Source organism: Lentinus tigrinus (genome assembly GCF_003813185.1).
Source record: "Lentinus tigrinus ALCF2SS1-7 unplaced genomic scaffold L226scaffold_1, whole genome shotgun sequence".
NCBI classification, from domain to species: Eukaryota; Fungi; Basidiomycota; class Agaricomycetes; order Polyporales; family Polyporaceae; genus Lentinus; species Lentinus tigrinus.
This window is the reverse complement of record NW_027137910.1, coordinates 1,219,860-1,230,966: the sequence shown is the minus strand read 5'-3', so window position 1 is coordinate 1,230,966 and position 11,107 is coordinate 1,219,860. Positions and strand designations below refer to the sequence as shown.

At 56.7% G+C, this 11,107-nt stretch overlaps 7 protein-coding genes across 7 annotated transcripts; 3 read left to right on the top strand and 4 right to left on the bottom strand.

Annotated features, from left to right (window-relative positions):
• Positions 1–68: 68 nt before the first annotated feature.
• L226DRAFT_475469 (elongation factor Tu) lies at positions 69–2,138 on the top strand (the record flags this gene model as incomplete). The annotated part of the gene is made up of 10 exons (XM_067676671.1): positions 69–129; positions 186–278; positions 332–409; positions 463–669; positions 718–1,074; positions 1,131–1,210; positions 1,264–1,348; positions 1,398–1,549; positions 1,605–1,810; positions 1,868–2,138. The coding sequence occupies 10 exons, from the start codon at positions 69–71 to the stop codon at positions 1,935–1,937; spliced, it is 1,389 nt and encodes a 462-aa protein (XP_067542581.1). The 3' UTR covers positions 1,938–2,138.
• Positions 2,139–2,273: 135 nt separating this feature from the next.
• On the top strand, positions 2,274–3,455 carry L226DRAFT_528219 (uncharacterized protein). Its single transcript, XM_067679298.1, has 6 exons — positions 2,274–2,481; positions 2,537–2,686; positions 2,746–2,789; positions 2,847–2,934; positions 2,997–3,034; positions 3,097–3,455. The coding sequence occupies exons 1-6, from the start codon at positions 2,364–2,366 to the stop codon at positions 3,151–3,153; spliced, it is 495 nt and encodes a 164-aa protein (XP_067542580.1). The 5' UTR covers positions 2,274–2,363; the 3' UTR covers positions 3,154–3,455.
• On the bottom strand, positions 3,149–3,847 carry L226DRAFT_607213 (uncharacterized protein; the record flags this gene model as incomplete). The annotated part of the gene is made up of 3 exons (XM_067685762.1): positions 3,149–3,453; positions 3,508–3,623; positions 3,710–3,847. The coding sequence occupies 3 exons, from the start codon at positions 3,845–3,847 to the stop codon at positions 3,384–3,386; spliced, it is 324 nt and encodes a 107-aa protein (XP_067542579.1). The 3' UTR covers positions 3,149–3,383.
• An 87-nt stretch (positions 3,848–3,934) lies between these two features.
• Positions 3,935–5,138, bottom strand: L226DRAFT_528217 (acyl-CoA N-acyltransferase). Its single transcript, XM_067679297.1, has 7 exons — positions 4,947–5,138; positions 4,825–4,892; positions 4,683–4,772; positions 4,451–4,627; positions 4,275–4,396; positions 4,191–4,227; positions 3,935–4,121 (listed from the first exon to the last, which is right to left on the bottom strand). Exons 1-7 carry the CDS (start codon positions 4,980–4,982, stop codon positions 4,010–4,012), a joined length of 642 nt encoding a protein of 213 aa, XP_067542578.1. The 5' UTR covers positions 4,983–5,138; the 3' UTR covers positions 3,935–4,009.
• Positions 5,139–5,225: 87 nt separating this feature from the next.
• Positions 5,226–7,703, top strand: L226DRAFT_475466 (RIO1-domain-containing protein). The gene is made up of 10 exons (XM_067676670.1): positions 5,226–5,318; positions 5,380–5,466; positions 5,524–5,665; positions 5,747–5,860; positions 5,922–5,976; positions 6,035–6,155; positions 6,232–6,320; positions 6,392–6,586; positions 6,690–6,879; positions 6,952–7,703. The coding sequence occupies exons 2-10, from the start codon at positions 5,404–5,406 to the stop codon at positions 7,576–7,578; spliced, it is 1,596 nt and encodes a 531-aa protein (XP_067542577.1). The 5' UTR covers positions 5,226–5,318; positions 5,380–5,403; the 3' UTR covers positions 7,579–7,703.
• A 922-nt stretch (positions 7,704–8,625) lies between these two features.
• On the bottom strand, positions 8,626–9,690 carry L226DRAFT_13545 (uncharacterized protein). Its single transcript, XM_067672292.1, has 3 exons — positions 9,135–9,690; positions 8,911–9,082; positions 8,626–8,850 (listed from the first exon to the last, which is right to left on the bottom strand). The coding sequence occupies exons 1-3, from the start codon at positions 9,362–9,364 to the stop codon at positions 8,692–8,694; spliced, it is 561 nt and encodes a 186-aa protein (XP_067542576.1). The 5' UTR covers positions 9,365–9,690; the 3' UTR covers positions 8,626–8,691.
• Positions 9,691–9,946: 256 nt separating this feature from the next.
• L226DRAFT_564637 (uncharacterized protein) lies at positions 9,947–10,752 on the bottom strand (the record flags this gene model as incomplete). The annotated part of the gene is made up of 2 exons (XM_067683667.1): positions 9,947–10,035; positions 10,089–10,752. 2 exons carry the CDS (start codon positions 10,750–10,752, stop codon positions 9,947–9,949), a joined length of 753 nt encoding a protein of 250 aa, XP_067542575.1.
• Positions 10,753–11,107: the final 355 nt, after the last annotated feature.

Genomic DNA, 11,107 nt, shown 5'->3' with positions numbered 1-11,107 from the left:
GAACTTGCACTTGAGCTTGCACGTCGTCTCCACTGCAGCGCTCTGCTTGCACTCTATCTCTTGCCACCATGTTCAAGGCTCAGCTCCCTGCTACCCGGCTCATCACCCGCCGTCTGTACAGCACGCGCGGTGAGTTCTCTCTTGCGTTCTTCTCCAGCTCGCAGCCTGTTCTGACGTGTCGCTAGTGCCCCAGTCGCTTTACAGCTGTGCGAGGAGTTCGGTCAGGTACCCTACGCCCGCAGCTCCGGCAGTCTGCAGGACAGCTGGACGCAGCCTGAGTAAGTCTCCATTGTCGTCGCTCCCGTCGAATTCATCCTCAGCCTTGTCCAAGTCTTCGCCCGCGGTTATGCCGAGCCCGCCTCTACGAAGTTCTCGCGTGCGAAGCCTCACCTGAACATCGGTACCATTGGTATGTCCAGCTCATCTCTTCCACCTTCTTTTCCTATATCTCTGTTTCTGCAGGCCACGTCGACCATGGCAAGACCACCTTGACGGCGGCCATCACCAAGGTTCTCTCGGAAAAGGGCGCCGCGAGCTTCACCGACTATGCACAAATTGACAAGGCTCCTGAGGAGAAGGCCCGTGGTATCACCATCAACTCCGCACACGTCGAGTACGAGAGTGACACTCGTCACTATGGCCACATCGACTGTCCCGGACATGCTGATTGTGAGCTCCCTCCTTTCGTCTGTTGGACTGACGCTGAATCTTCTACAGACATTAAGAACATGATCACTGGTGCCGCTCAGATGGATGGTGCCATCATCGTCGTTTCTGCGACTGACGGTCAGATGCCTCAGACCCGTGAGCATCTGCTCCTCGCTCGCCAGGTTGGCATCAAGAAGCTCGTCGTCTTCATCAACAAGGTCGACATGATCGCCGACCCGGAGATGCTTGAGCTCGTGGACATGGAGATGCGCGACCTTCTCGGAACGTACAACTTCGACGGCGAGAACACGCCTATCGTCATGGGTTCTGCGCTCGCCGCCCTTGAGGGTCGCGACCCGGAGATTGGTGCGAACAAGATCCAGGAGCTCATCAAGGCTTGCGATGAGTGGCTCGAGATCCCCCCTCGTACGTCTGAATCTATCTGCTGTCTCTTGGGATACGGGAAGTTGACCGTGGTGTAGGCGACCTCGACAAGCCCTTCCTCCTCCCTATCGAAGATGTCTTCTCGATCTCCGGTCGTGGTACTGTCGCAACTGGCCGTGTATGTGTCAAATTCTTCCTTCAGTTGTTATTCAAACCTGACCTCTGATTCAGGTCGAGCGTGGCGTCTGCAACAAGGGTGACGCTGTCGAGATCCTCGGTTTCGGCACCAAGATTTCGTCCGTCTTGACTGGCATTGGTGAGTAGCAATATCACTTTCTCTATGACTTCATACTCAGCTCTCGCAGAGGCGTTCCACAAGGAGCTGGACCGTGGTGAGGCTGGTGACAACATGGGTGCCCTGCTTCGTGGTATCAAGCGCGAGCAGCTCAAGCGTGGCCAAGTCATCATCGCGCCCGGTTCGATGAAGGCGGTGAAGAAGTTCCAGGCTCAGATCTACGTACGTCAACGCACAACTACCGCACCGCTTCTTGTGCTTACCTGTCTGCACGCAGGTTCTCACCAAGGATGAGGGTGGCCGTTACACTCCTTTCATGGCCAACTACACGCCTCAGCTTTTCATCCGTACCGCTGATATCAGCACACGGCTGTCTTGGCCTGAGGGCACCGCGGATGCTGAGGAGAAGATGGTCATGCCCGGCGACAACGTCGAGATGGTCTGCACGCTCCACCATGACGTTGCGGGTGAGGTCGGCTCACGGTGAGTATTACCTGTTGTTTGACGTCAAAAGAGTATCCAGCTCACTTCTGTGATCAGATTCACGCTCCGTGAGGGTGGCAAGACCATCGGCACTGGTATCATCACCAAGGTCCTGGAGTTCGCATGAGCGGATGGATTTGCAGGCATCGTCATCATCATACATAGTCCCATCGTTAATGCATGTGCTTGTAATATCCCACTCCCCCACTCACTGCAAAAGGAGACCTCGAGCCCGCACACTCGACACTCGCGATATCCACTGTACCTTAGACCCGCATGTTATCTATCTACATAGACCCTATTCCAATGCATATGCTCTGAGAACATCATGAAAGATGTACGTGCAAACGCAAGGCGACGGAATACAGTACGTAACAGTGCAACCATAAGAGGGAAGCGGGCCCAGCGCGAGGAGTCTGGCTCAGTGGCTAGCGCGAGCGGTGGTCCGAGGCTTTTTCGAACGGGATCCCGTCTCCTTCCTTCCTCCGCCATCTCGTCCTCACCTACTTCGCCCTTCTCGGTCTGCAGAGCTATCCCAAAAATCGCCGTCGCAATGTTTTCTGCCATCCGTCAGGCTTCTCGTTCCGGTTCGTTCGCTCTGCGCGCGGCGCACCGGGCCACCCCTGTTGCACGCGTGTCGCGCCCGACGCTCTTGGTGCGCACGCTGATCAGTGAGTTCTGTCGCGCGTCCTACTGGCTTATGCGCGTACACTGACGTGTCTGTAGCCAAGAAGTATACTGAGGACCATGAGGCTATCGTGTACGATGACCAGACCAAGATCGGTACGGTCTCTATCACGGACTACGCCCAGTCCAGCCTGGGAGACGTTGTCTACGTGGAACTGCCGCAGGAAGGCACGGAGATTACGCAGGGCGGTGAGTAGCTTTCAAAATAGTGCCCACTTCAAATTCTGACGGGTGGGCCGCCTGCGCAGATCAAATTGGTGCGGTTGAGAGTGTGAAGGCCGCGTCGGACATCGTAAGTACTGACTGCATCCTCTTGGTATGGACATGGCTTTGATACAGTGCGCGACAGTTTGCGCCCGTCTCGGGGGTAGTGAAGGAGGTGAACGACACGCTCAACGACCAGCCCAGCCTCCTCAACAAGTCGCCGGAGCAGGACGGTACGTGCCTTTATACTTCCGGACGAATCACGCTTCCCGGGACTGATATGGCTCTTAAACAGGCTGGCTTTGCAAAGTAGAGCTCTCGGACCCTGCTGAGGTAGGTAACAGCGAACCTTGCACCATTGAGCAGCACTGACGTCGCTCCACCTTTCATTCCAGCTCGAAGTACTCATGACCGAAGAGCAGTACAAGAAGCACTGCGAGTCTGACCACTGAGGACGGGTTGTGGGGGGTTCGACTGATGATCGCGGCTTCAACGCTGCACACGAGGGGTTATGGGGTGATAGGATATTACTTAGACCATCTTAGCACGCGTGCCTTGGGCGCAAGTAATGACCGGATCTTAACATCCGCTACGAACACTACTAGCATCGTACACTTTTGCGAGAGCGATATATTGGAGCGTGCGATTGGCGTCCAGGGGAAGAGGAGACAATGTGACGAGTCTAGAGTTCGGTCTTCTCGCCGCGTGCCTCCATACGGGCCTTCGCCTCCTTCAACGCCCAGGATTGGACGCTGTAGCATGCATGTTGGTAGGGGGACCAGATTGGCAAGGTTGTCGCGACTCACCTAGTGTCAGGCTTGTAGTAGAGCAGGACGGCTGCCAACCCCATGGTGCCGTACATCCCAACATACCAGACGTTCTCCCAGGCCTCCTTCTTGCGCTTCTGGCCGGCCGGCAATGGCTGTGGTGCGTAGATGCATGCAAAGAGGACGTGCACAGTCGTCAAGCCATGTAGGAAAAACAAGCAAGAGCATGGTAGTTACACACCTTCTCGCTGAAGAGATAGCCCGTTGGCTCGTTATATTGGGGGCCATGGCCGTGGGAGGCGTATCGCCGGCAACTGGGCAGGTTGCGGGAAGAGCATGCCCGTCGCTGGAGTGTGCGTAGTGATGACGGCGACGGCATGGTGGAAGGGGAGGTAGAGACTAGTAGTAGAGGTGTCCGCCCGGCTTGCATGAGCGTCGACGGTGGGCGATTCCGGACGACGAGTCAGGCGAGGTTAGGGTTCCATGTATGGCAGGTATCGACTACCACTACTACTAGCCGCGACTCAATACCACTCAGACCTTAGAGCTCTCTCGACAATATCTCATAGTCCGCCTCCTCTGCCTCAGCACCCGTATCCTCTTCTTCACCGCTAGAATCTGGGTAATCGGGAGAGTTGGGATCAAGTTGAAAACTAGAAAGCGCAGTCAGCGCTTCCGCAACACAATCGGATCCAGAGTCTTCAACGACTTCGGAGGCGTACCCTAGCTTATGATATGCCTCCCGAGCAGCAATATTTTCTGTTTCCAAGTAAGCCGGATCCACTGGCCATAACAAGGTCACTGACCTTTCAAGACCGTCAGCAGGATTTTCTCCATGTGCCAATGTTTCCCGATAATTGCCAACTTGTCTACCAAGAACCGGCCTAGTCCCAATCCGCGAAACCCATCGCAAACCTGAAGCTCATAGCTATTGCGACGATTATCTCACACCCCGATCTTCTCGACTGACACTGAGACATACCAGTAGACAGACGGATCTTCTTCGTAGCCAACCTCAAACCGGAACATGGTATATGCCACAAGGGCTTTCTGCGAGCTGTTTTGATCCCCATGGCCCACCAAAATGAAACGTGAGTCGCGGTGGAACAGCTCTTCCTTCTTTTCCTTAGGATCCCACCCCAAGGACGATCGTTCCGTTCTAGCATCGATAGTCAGTTTCTAGTTCAGGCGGATCGTGAACCGCTTTCACGCACAGTGAGCGCATATTGGTCTCAAATATGTTCCATATATCTTGGCGGTCGCTCTCAGAGAGCGAGGACGGGTTCGCAACCCGTGTATAGAACCTTTGAGATATCATATGACGTGAGGAAAAGTCATTATATGCTCGCTACATACTTGGTGTCCTCCAGTGTCAATCCGTCTGTACCTAACTGAGCTACCTCGGCAATCTCCTTCGCGGATGCCTGCAATATAACCATGAGTTTGAAACCGGCTGATTTGACCCCGAAGCGAACAACCTTGTTGGCCTGCTTGAGAACTTTTGAGGTGGTCATTATGCGTCCTTCTGATCCAAGTTCGGTAAGGCGTCGCGCCGCTGAGTTTGGTTACTGCCGTGAGAATCGCGGTTGCGATATGCGGCGGATGCTGTGGTCGGAATGAATTGCTACTGAGCAGAGCCACGCTCCTAGTGCGTGGTTCGACGGAAGGAGTAGAAACACCCTCACAGCCACCTGAGAGTAGAGCGCCCATAGATGATCGAGGCCAAATCAGGTCACCTGACTGGCGGCAGCTTTTCCGCAACCTCCAAGATCAGTATTACTCGACGTTCGTGACGAGTATATCGCACGGAAAATAGGTAACACACAACTTCGGGACAGCAAGGACACAAGGTATGTACGCATTAGGACGGATAAGGACGACTGGAACGGCCATGCTAATTTTCACTTCCAGACCCGCACGGGTACGCCAAAAGCCATGAAGCTTGACGCCACAGACCTCCGGTACATAACGTCGGACGAGTTCCGAGTTCTAACAGCGGTATGCAATCTCTATGTGTCACATATGGTGATATGATACGAACCCAAATTTTCGCAGGTCGAGATGGGATCCAAGAACCACGAAATCGTCCCGACCGTCCTCATCGTGAAGATTTCCGGCTTGCGGAACGGAGGCGTGAACAAGCTCCTCGGATCCCTCGCAAAGAGGAACTTGGTATCCAGAGTGCAAAACGCTCGCTGTGTGTACTGCTTCCCTCCCTCCGACGACCTATCCACCGCCGGCCGCACCGGATCTTGCTAATTCCTATGTTTCGCGACAGATGACGGCTATCGCCTCACGTATGGCGGCTACGACTACCTTGCGATGCGTGCGATGTCCAAGCGAGACACTGTATATTCCGTTGGCAACCAGATTGGTGTCGGCAAAGAGTCTGGTATGTCGACAGTGTTGGCGAACACGCCCTGGGTCATCGTGCTTACTGTGCGCCCGAACAGACATCTACATCGTTGCCGACAAGGACGGCAACGAGCTTGTGCTGAAACTCCATCGGTTGGATTTGTTTCGCTCGCATCCTGCGACCGTCGGCGCTCTAACCTTGTTTCTCCAGGCTCGGACGCATCTCGTTCCGCGCGATCAAGTCGAAGCGAGACTACATGGGCAAGCGCAAGTCCGCATCGTGGATGTACATGTCTCGGCTCGCTGCAGAGAAAGAGTTCGCCTTCATGAAGGTACTTCGGGCAACTTGGTCTACGCGCACCGCGTGCCCTCCCGCGAGCTTGTGTCAGTGACCTCATCGCTTTTCAGGTTCTACACGAACACGACTTCCCCGTGCCTCGACCCGTTGACCAAGCCAGGCACTGCATCCTCATGGAGTTCATCGACGCATACCCCCTGTAAGCGGTCGTTAACCCCTTGCCCGCCTCTTAGCGCCGTCGATTTAGCTCAACCCGCGCTTGCGTTTCAGCCGTCAGGTAGCCGACCTTCCGTCCCCCGGCGCGCTCTACTCGCAGCTCATGGACCTCATCGTGCGGTTTGCGCGCGCGGGGCTCATCCATGGCGACTTCAACGAGTTCAACATTCTCATTCGGCGGGACAGCGGGGAACCGGTCGTCATCGATTTCCCGCAGATGGTCAGCACGTCGCACAAAAATGCAGAGTGGTACGTGCATCACGGTTCGATGTGCCCCTCTCGGGGCGGTCTACCGGCTTGCCTAACGCGCTTAATTGCGGCGCTGTCGTCTCGCTGCCGGTGACTGTTTCAGGTACTTCAATCGCGACGTAGAATGCATCCGGCGGTTCTTCAGGCGCAGGTTCCGCTACGAGAGCAATATCTATCCCCGTTTCCGCGCCATAAACTCTGAAAAGAGCACAGACGGCTCAGAGGAATGGCACCTCGACCTCGTGGTGTGTGCGAGCGGGTACGACAAGGGTGAACAGAAGGTGTTGGAAGAGGTGCGAGCTGCATGTCTCATTGGTCGGCCGGCAGCACGGTTCTGGTGCTCACCCGCATGGTCTCTGGCACAGTACATGGACAACATACAAAAAGAGAAGGGAGAGGAAGGGTCAGACGACGACGAAGACGCTGGAACGGATGCGGGAGATCAGGACAGCGAGGATGAAGAAGAGGAAGAGGAGGAGTTCAGTGACGCGGAAGACAACGAGGTTCTAGCGGACAGGGAAGGCGAGGGTGAGGAAGGGTTTGTCGACGGCGTGGCCGCGGACATGGACCACGAAGACCAAGGTGCAGAAGCCGCTCATGAATCTCGCGAACCCCCGGCGGACGATCCCGCCCGCAGACACGGTCATGGGGAGGACGACGTGCACGACGCAGCGGAGGATGAATCGGAGTCGGACGACCAGGACGGTGACCCTTCCCGTGCAGATTCTCCTCGATCTGCCGGATCTCGGTCCCCCTCGCCTTCGACGTCTCTCGCGGACCGTACAGCTGCAATGTCGGTCAAGTCACAGCGGCCGGCGGCATCTGGGTCGAAGGACATTTCAGAGAAAGTTCAGACGGAGGTTGCCAAACAGCGCGCCCGGCAGCAGAGGAAGTACCACTCGAAGAAGGGCGCGCAGAGGACGGGCGGCAGGCCGAAGGGGAGCAAGAGGAAACAGGACACCAGGGTGAAGATGGACAGTGGGTGGGATTAGAGGCGTGATCAATGTGGATTGTATTGCTAGACCTGTATTGCTGTCCCGACTTGCGTGGGCGGTCCCTGTCGGCCGTGTCGTTGTGAAAATATAGTGGATATATACGTCTAGGTTTGCATGTTCACCGGATGCGCGCCCCGGATTCCTGATCAGTCCGCTGGAAACAGGCGACGATCGGTGTATGAGGCCGCACGTACGGGTGTGCCGGATGGCTCGCCGAAGGAAGTCAAGAGGCAATCGTGGTGGCTTGACTCTGCACAAACAGCGGTCTAATCTCCGCTCGCGACCACAACGACGCCGTTGAAGCTACAAGGTTGCGAGCCACTAGTACACAATCCGGGGTGTGTGCCCAGCGAAAGGGGCGTCCTGGTCGCTGCAGAGTATGGCTTAGTCGCGACTGTGTACGTTCTGGTCGATGTGCGGGTATGGGCCGCGTAGAAGGGCAGGCTAAGGCGAGTAGGCAGAGATTTCGTGGCGCGCATATAGTGCACTTGACTGCTTCGCGGCCTGGAAGACAGGTCCACTGGACGCCGTGACAATATGGTTATTCGTGGCCAATGCTGCCAGAAGAGAATCGGGATTAATCTACTCCTATCTGCGAGGCTGGTTGAGTGACCTTCCAGCTGGAGCCCAATCGGGCGGTACGGACACCTCACCGCGGCTCACGAACTTCCCAAGTGCTCGTGCACGCGCTACCCGTCGGGGTCTGCATGGAAAAGTTTTGACGTGTGTAACGGTCTTCTCGGGGGTCTCTGGGAGGTCACTGGGTGGCGACAGTCAGGAGCCATGTACGAGTGGAGCACCCAGTTCCCGCACCTGAGAACTTTGTTTTCAGCAGGACACGTCGCTGGGCCAACGAAAAGGGGCTTGGGCCCACACGATCGCGTCAATATGCGGCCGGCAAGTCTATTGCAGCCATGCTTGTGAAGGAGCTGCCGCAGGACGATCGTCAGGAGGAGAGGAGGTTGGGGCAGGGGAGATCCTCGCCAGATCAGTACCCCAGAACCTTGGCAAGGTGCAGTGTGCCCGGAAAGGCAAAATACCGACACCACATTGGCTGCGACGAGGACCCTGTTCCGCCGATCGAGCGTCGGAGGCATTCTCGATGTGCACCTACAGTTGTTGGCCCACTGAGATTTCAAAGTCAGCCGAATCTGCAACCGAAGAAGATCTCGAGATCCTGCGGGCCACCACACAGGACCGAGATCGTCCCTTGACCTGTTGGTCCACGCTCCTGTCTCCCAGCTTGGAGAACGTGCACCTAACCACAGCCTGTCCATATCCGATATCAGCCTGCTCTCTCGGCGCCTGCGGTAGTGGACGACTACGTACGCGAGGAGTACTCATTATATGCACCAGGGCTGCACGCAGCAGCCACAGTGACGGTACCGCACAGCACCGGAGGTAGGGGTGGTTCTCGCCGCTCAATGCATGATGGACCTGGTGGCGCAGGTCACGCACGGGAACACCCGGGCCCGCATTGTGGACGGCAGTCATGGAAGACCTGGCGGCCTGTGAACCTTCTCGCGCAATTAAGCTGACGAGCGTCCACGAACCTTTCCATCTTCGAGCCGACCAGCCCGCCCCGACTCCCGAGTATGTACTTGCATCTCCGCGACGGCGCGTACCTTGCCGAAGTCACCTCCACCTTCGTCCTCCCAGCACGAGCACACCCGCCGATGTGCTCAACCGAGCCCGACTGCTTCATGTCGATCACCAAGCCGTATGTTTGTTTTCGACCGCAAACTCTGGCCCGGTCCGACATACCTTGTCGTGGGTCCTCCATTACGTGCGACGTCAATGCGGCTCTGCGCCCTCGATGTGGGGGAGACGTGAAGAGAAATCAGATTGACGTGGGGTATAGAAGCGCTCTAATAGGATGCACCACGGACAGATGGGAGAATGCACCTACTTCAACCGACGCACGACCAGCTGACGTACGCGCCCACCAGCGCACATCGATCCGCGCAGCTCCAGCGTGCGGCATACAGTAGATGGCGGCGGCGCCATTCTTGCGGGCATTGCACCACACATATGACACAACGGCTACGCAATCATGCTACCGGGTAGCGGACGACGTCGTCGTTTCTGCGCTTAGAGACCAAACCAGATGACCGTCAGACTCATTGCACGGGTGACTCAAAAAGACAAAACGTAGTCCATAGCTTGTAGTGAGATCCATCCGGCCAACTTGCGAGATCTTTATGTGCGTTGACGACGTCTTCTTGACCGTCCTATACTGCGCAGAGAGATGGGTTAAACTCGGGAAGATAGTACACACGACAGCAGTATAACATATACAATGCACCTGCGACATTGGTGAGCAAAGGTGAAAACGGCACTAACCAACGACGTACCAATGATCAATTCAAGCGTTCGGGTCATCAGTCACCTCGAACTTGTGTTTGTGCCGAGGCGCGACCTCCGTCATACCCTTCCCACTGCCCGTGACTCCGACTACGAGAAGGTCAATTAACCAGCCTGCTCTCAGTGAAGAACACGACACTCACCTCGGCCAAGCGGGTTGTCAGGTGTCTTGAATATGCTCGTGCCCGACACACCCGCTATGTGGATGCCCTTCTTCTCGCTCTTCTTCGCAAACTTCTGCCACGAATGCTGCTTCTCCTGCTGCTCCTTGGCCTTGGCCGCGCGCACCTCGAGCTTCTTCTCGTTCTTCTTCTTCTTCCGCTCCCGCTCCTCCTCCTCCACCTTCGACAGCTTGCGCTTGCTCCCCGCCCCGCCGCTCCCGCCCGCCGTCGCGCCCGCGTAGTTCCCCGGCAGCGCCTTCACCTGCCCCGCGTTCACCAGCTCCGTGTTGTTGTACCCCTTGAACACCACGCTGTACACCCGGTTGTCCGCCGACCCGCCCAGGCTCGCGATCCGCGCAGGGTACCACTGCCCGTCCCCGGAGTACTTTGCGAGCACGTCGTCGCCTGCGGCCCATGCCTTCGATGTCGACGCCGTGGCGGCGGAGGAGGATGACGCTTTCTTCGAGTCCGCTTTCGAGGAGGACGCGGCGGCCTCTTGCTGCGCGATCGCGGCCTGGGTGAGCTCGATGAGCTCCTTGAGCTCAGAGCGGAGGGAGATGAGCTCGCTGTTCTCGGGGTCGGCGTCGAGCGCGAGCTCGACTTGCGAGAGCTGCACTTGGTACGTCTCCAGGTCTGCCTTGTCCATAGCGTGGTTAGAGAGTGGGTAGAGGTAGGAGCTAGATAGCCAGAGGAAGACGGAGAAGGGTGTTCACAGGCAGTGGTCGACGCGGTGGAACCGTAAGGTGTGGGCAAGGGTCCGGCGCTCGCGCCGGCCGTATCGTAAGAGGCGTGAGAAACTCACTTTAACCTTGTACCTGCACTACGGAAACTGGAGCTTCCAGCTGCTTCATTGGGCTCAATTCATCTTCTCCTGCTTGAACTTACTGGGGCCGATAACAAAGAGCGCAGCCGTGCTTTCACTCTGTGACCGATCGCAGCGGCTAGAAGGACCGTTCAAGGCATCCATTGAGTGGCTCGGAACCCCGGGGTGGCGACAGCGG

Excerpts from the sequence above, each read along its gene's own strand:
- L226DRAFT_475466 (XM_067676670.1), top strand. The coding sequence starts at position 5,404 with ATGAAGCTTGACGCCACAGACCTCCGGTACATAACGTCGGACGAGTTC. Across the intron at positions 6,156-6,231 it reads AAGAGTTCGCCTTCATGAAG|GTTCTACACGAACACGACTT; the intron begins GTACTTCGGGCA and ends ATCGCTTTTCAG. Across the intron at positions 6,880-6,951 it reads AACAGAAGGTGTTGGAAGAG|TACATGGACAACATACAAAA; the intron begins GTGCGAGCTGCA and ends TCTCTGGCACAG.
- L226DRAFT_528217 (XM_067679297.1), bottom strand. The coding sequence starts at position 4,982 with ATGACCACCTCAAAAGTTCTCAAGCAGGCCAACAAG. Across the intron at positions 4,397-4,450 it reads GAAGATCCGTCTGTCTACTG|CTATGAGCTTCAGGTTTGCG; the intron begins GTATGTCTCAGT and ends TCGTCGCAATAG. Across the intron at positions 4,122-4,190 it reads GAGGCATATCATAAGCTAGG|TTTTCAACTTGATCCCAACT; the intron begins GTACGCCTCCGA and ends TGCGCTTTCTAG.
- L226DRAFT_13545 (XM_067672292.1), bottom strand. The coding sequence starts at position 9,364 with ATGGAGGACCCACGACAAGGTATGTCGGACCGGGCCAGAGTTTGCGGT. Across the intron at positions 9,083-9,134 it reads GTCGGCTCGAAGATGGAAAG|GTCTTCCATGACTGCCGTCC; the intron begins GTTCGTGGACGC and ends ACAGGCCGCCAG. Across the intron at positions 8,851-8,910 it reads ATATAATGAGTACTCCTCGC|GCTGTGGTTAGGTGCACGTT; the intron begins GTACGTAGTCGT and ends GGATATGGACAG.
- L226DRAFT_528219 (XM_067679298.1), top strand. The coding sequence starts at position 2,364 with ATGTTTTCTGCCATCCGTCAGGCTTCTCGTTCCGGTTCGTTCGCTCTG. Across the intron at positions 2,687-2,745 it reads CACGGAGATTACGCAGGGCG|ATCAAATTGGTGCGGTTGAG; the intron begins GTGAGTAGCTTT and ends CCGCCTGCGCAG. Across the intron at positions 2,935-2,996 it reads CAAGTCGCCGGAGCAGGACG|GCTGGCTTTGCAAAGTAGAG; the intron begins GTACGTGCCTTT and ends GCTCTTAAACAG.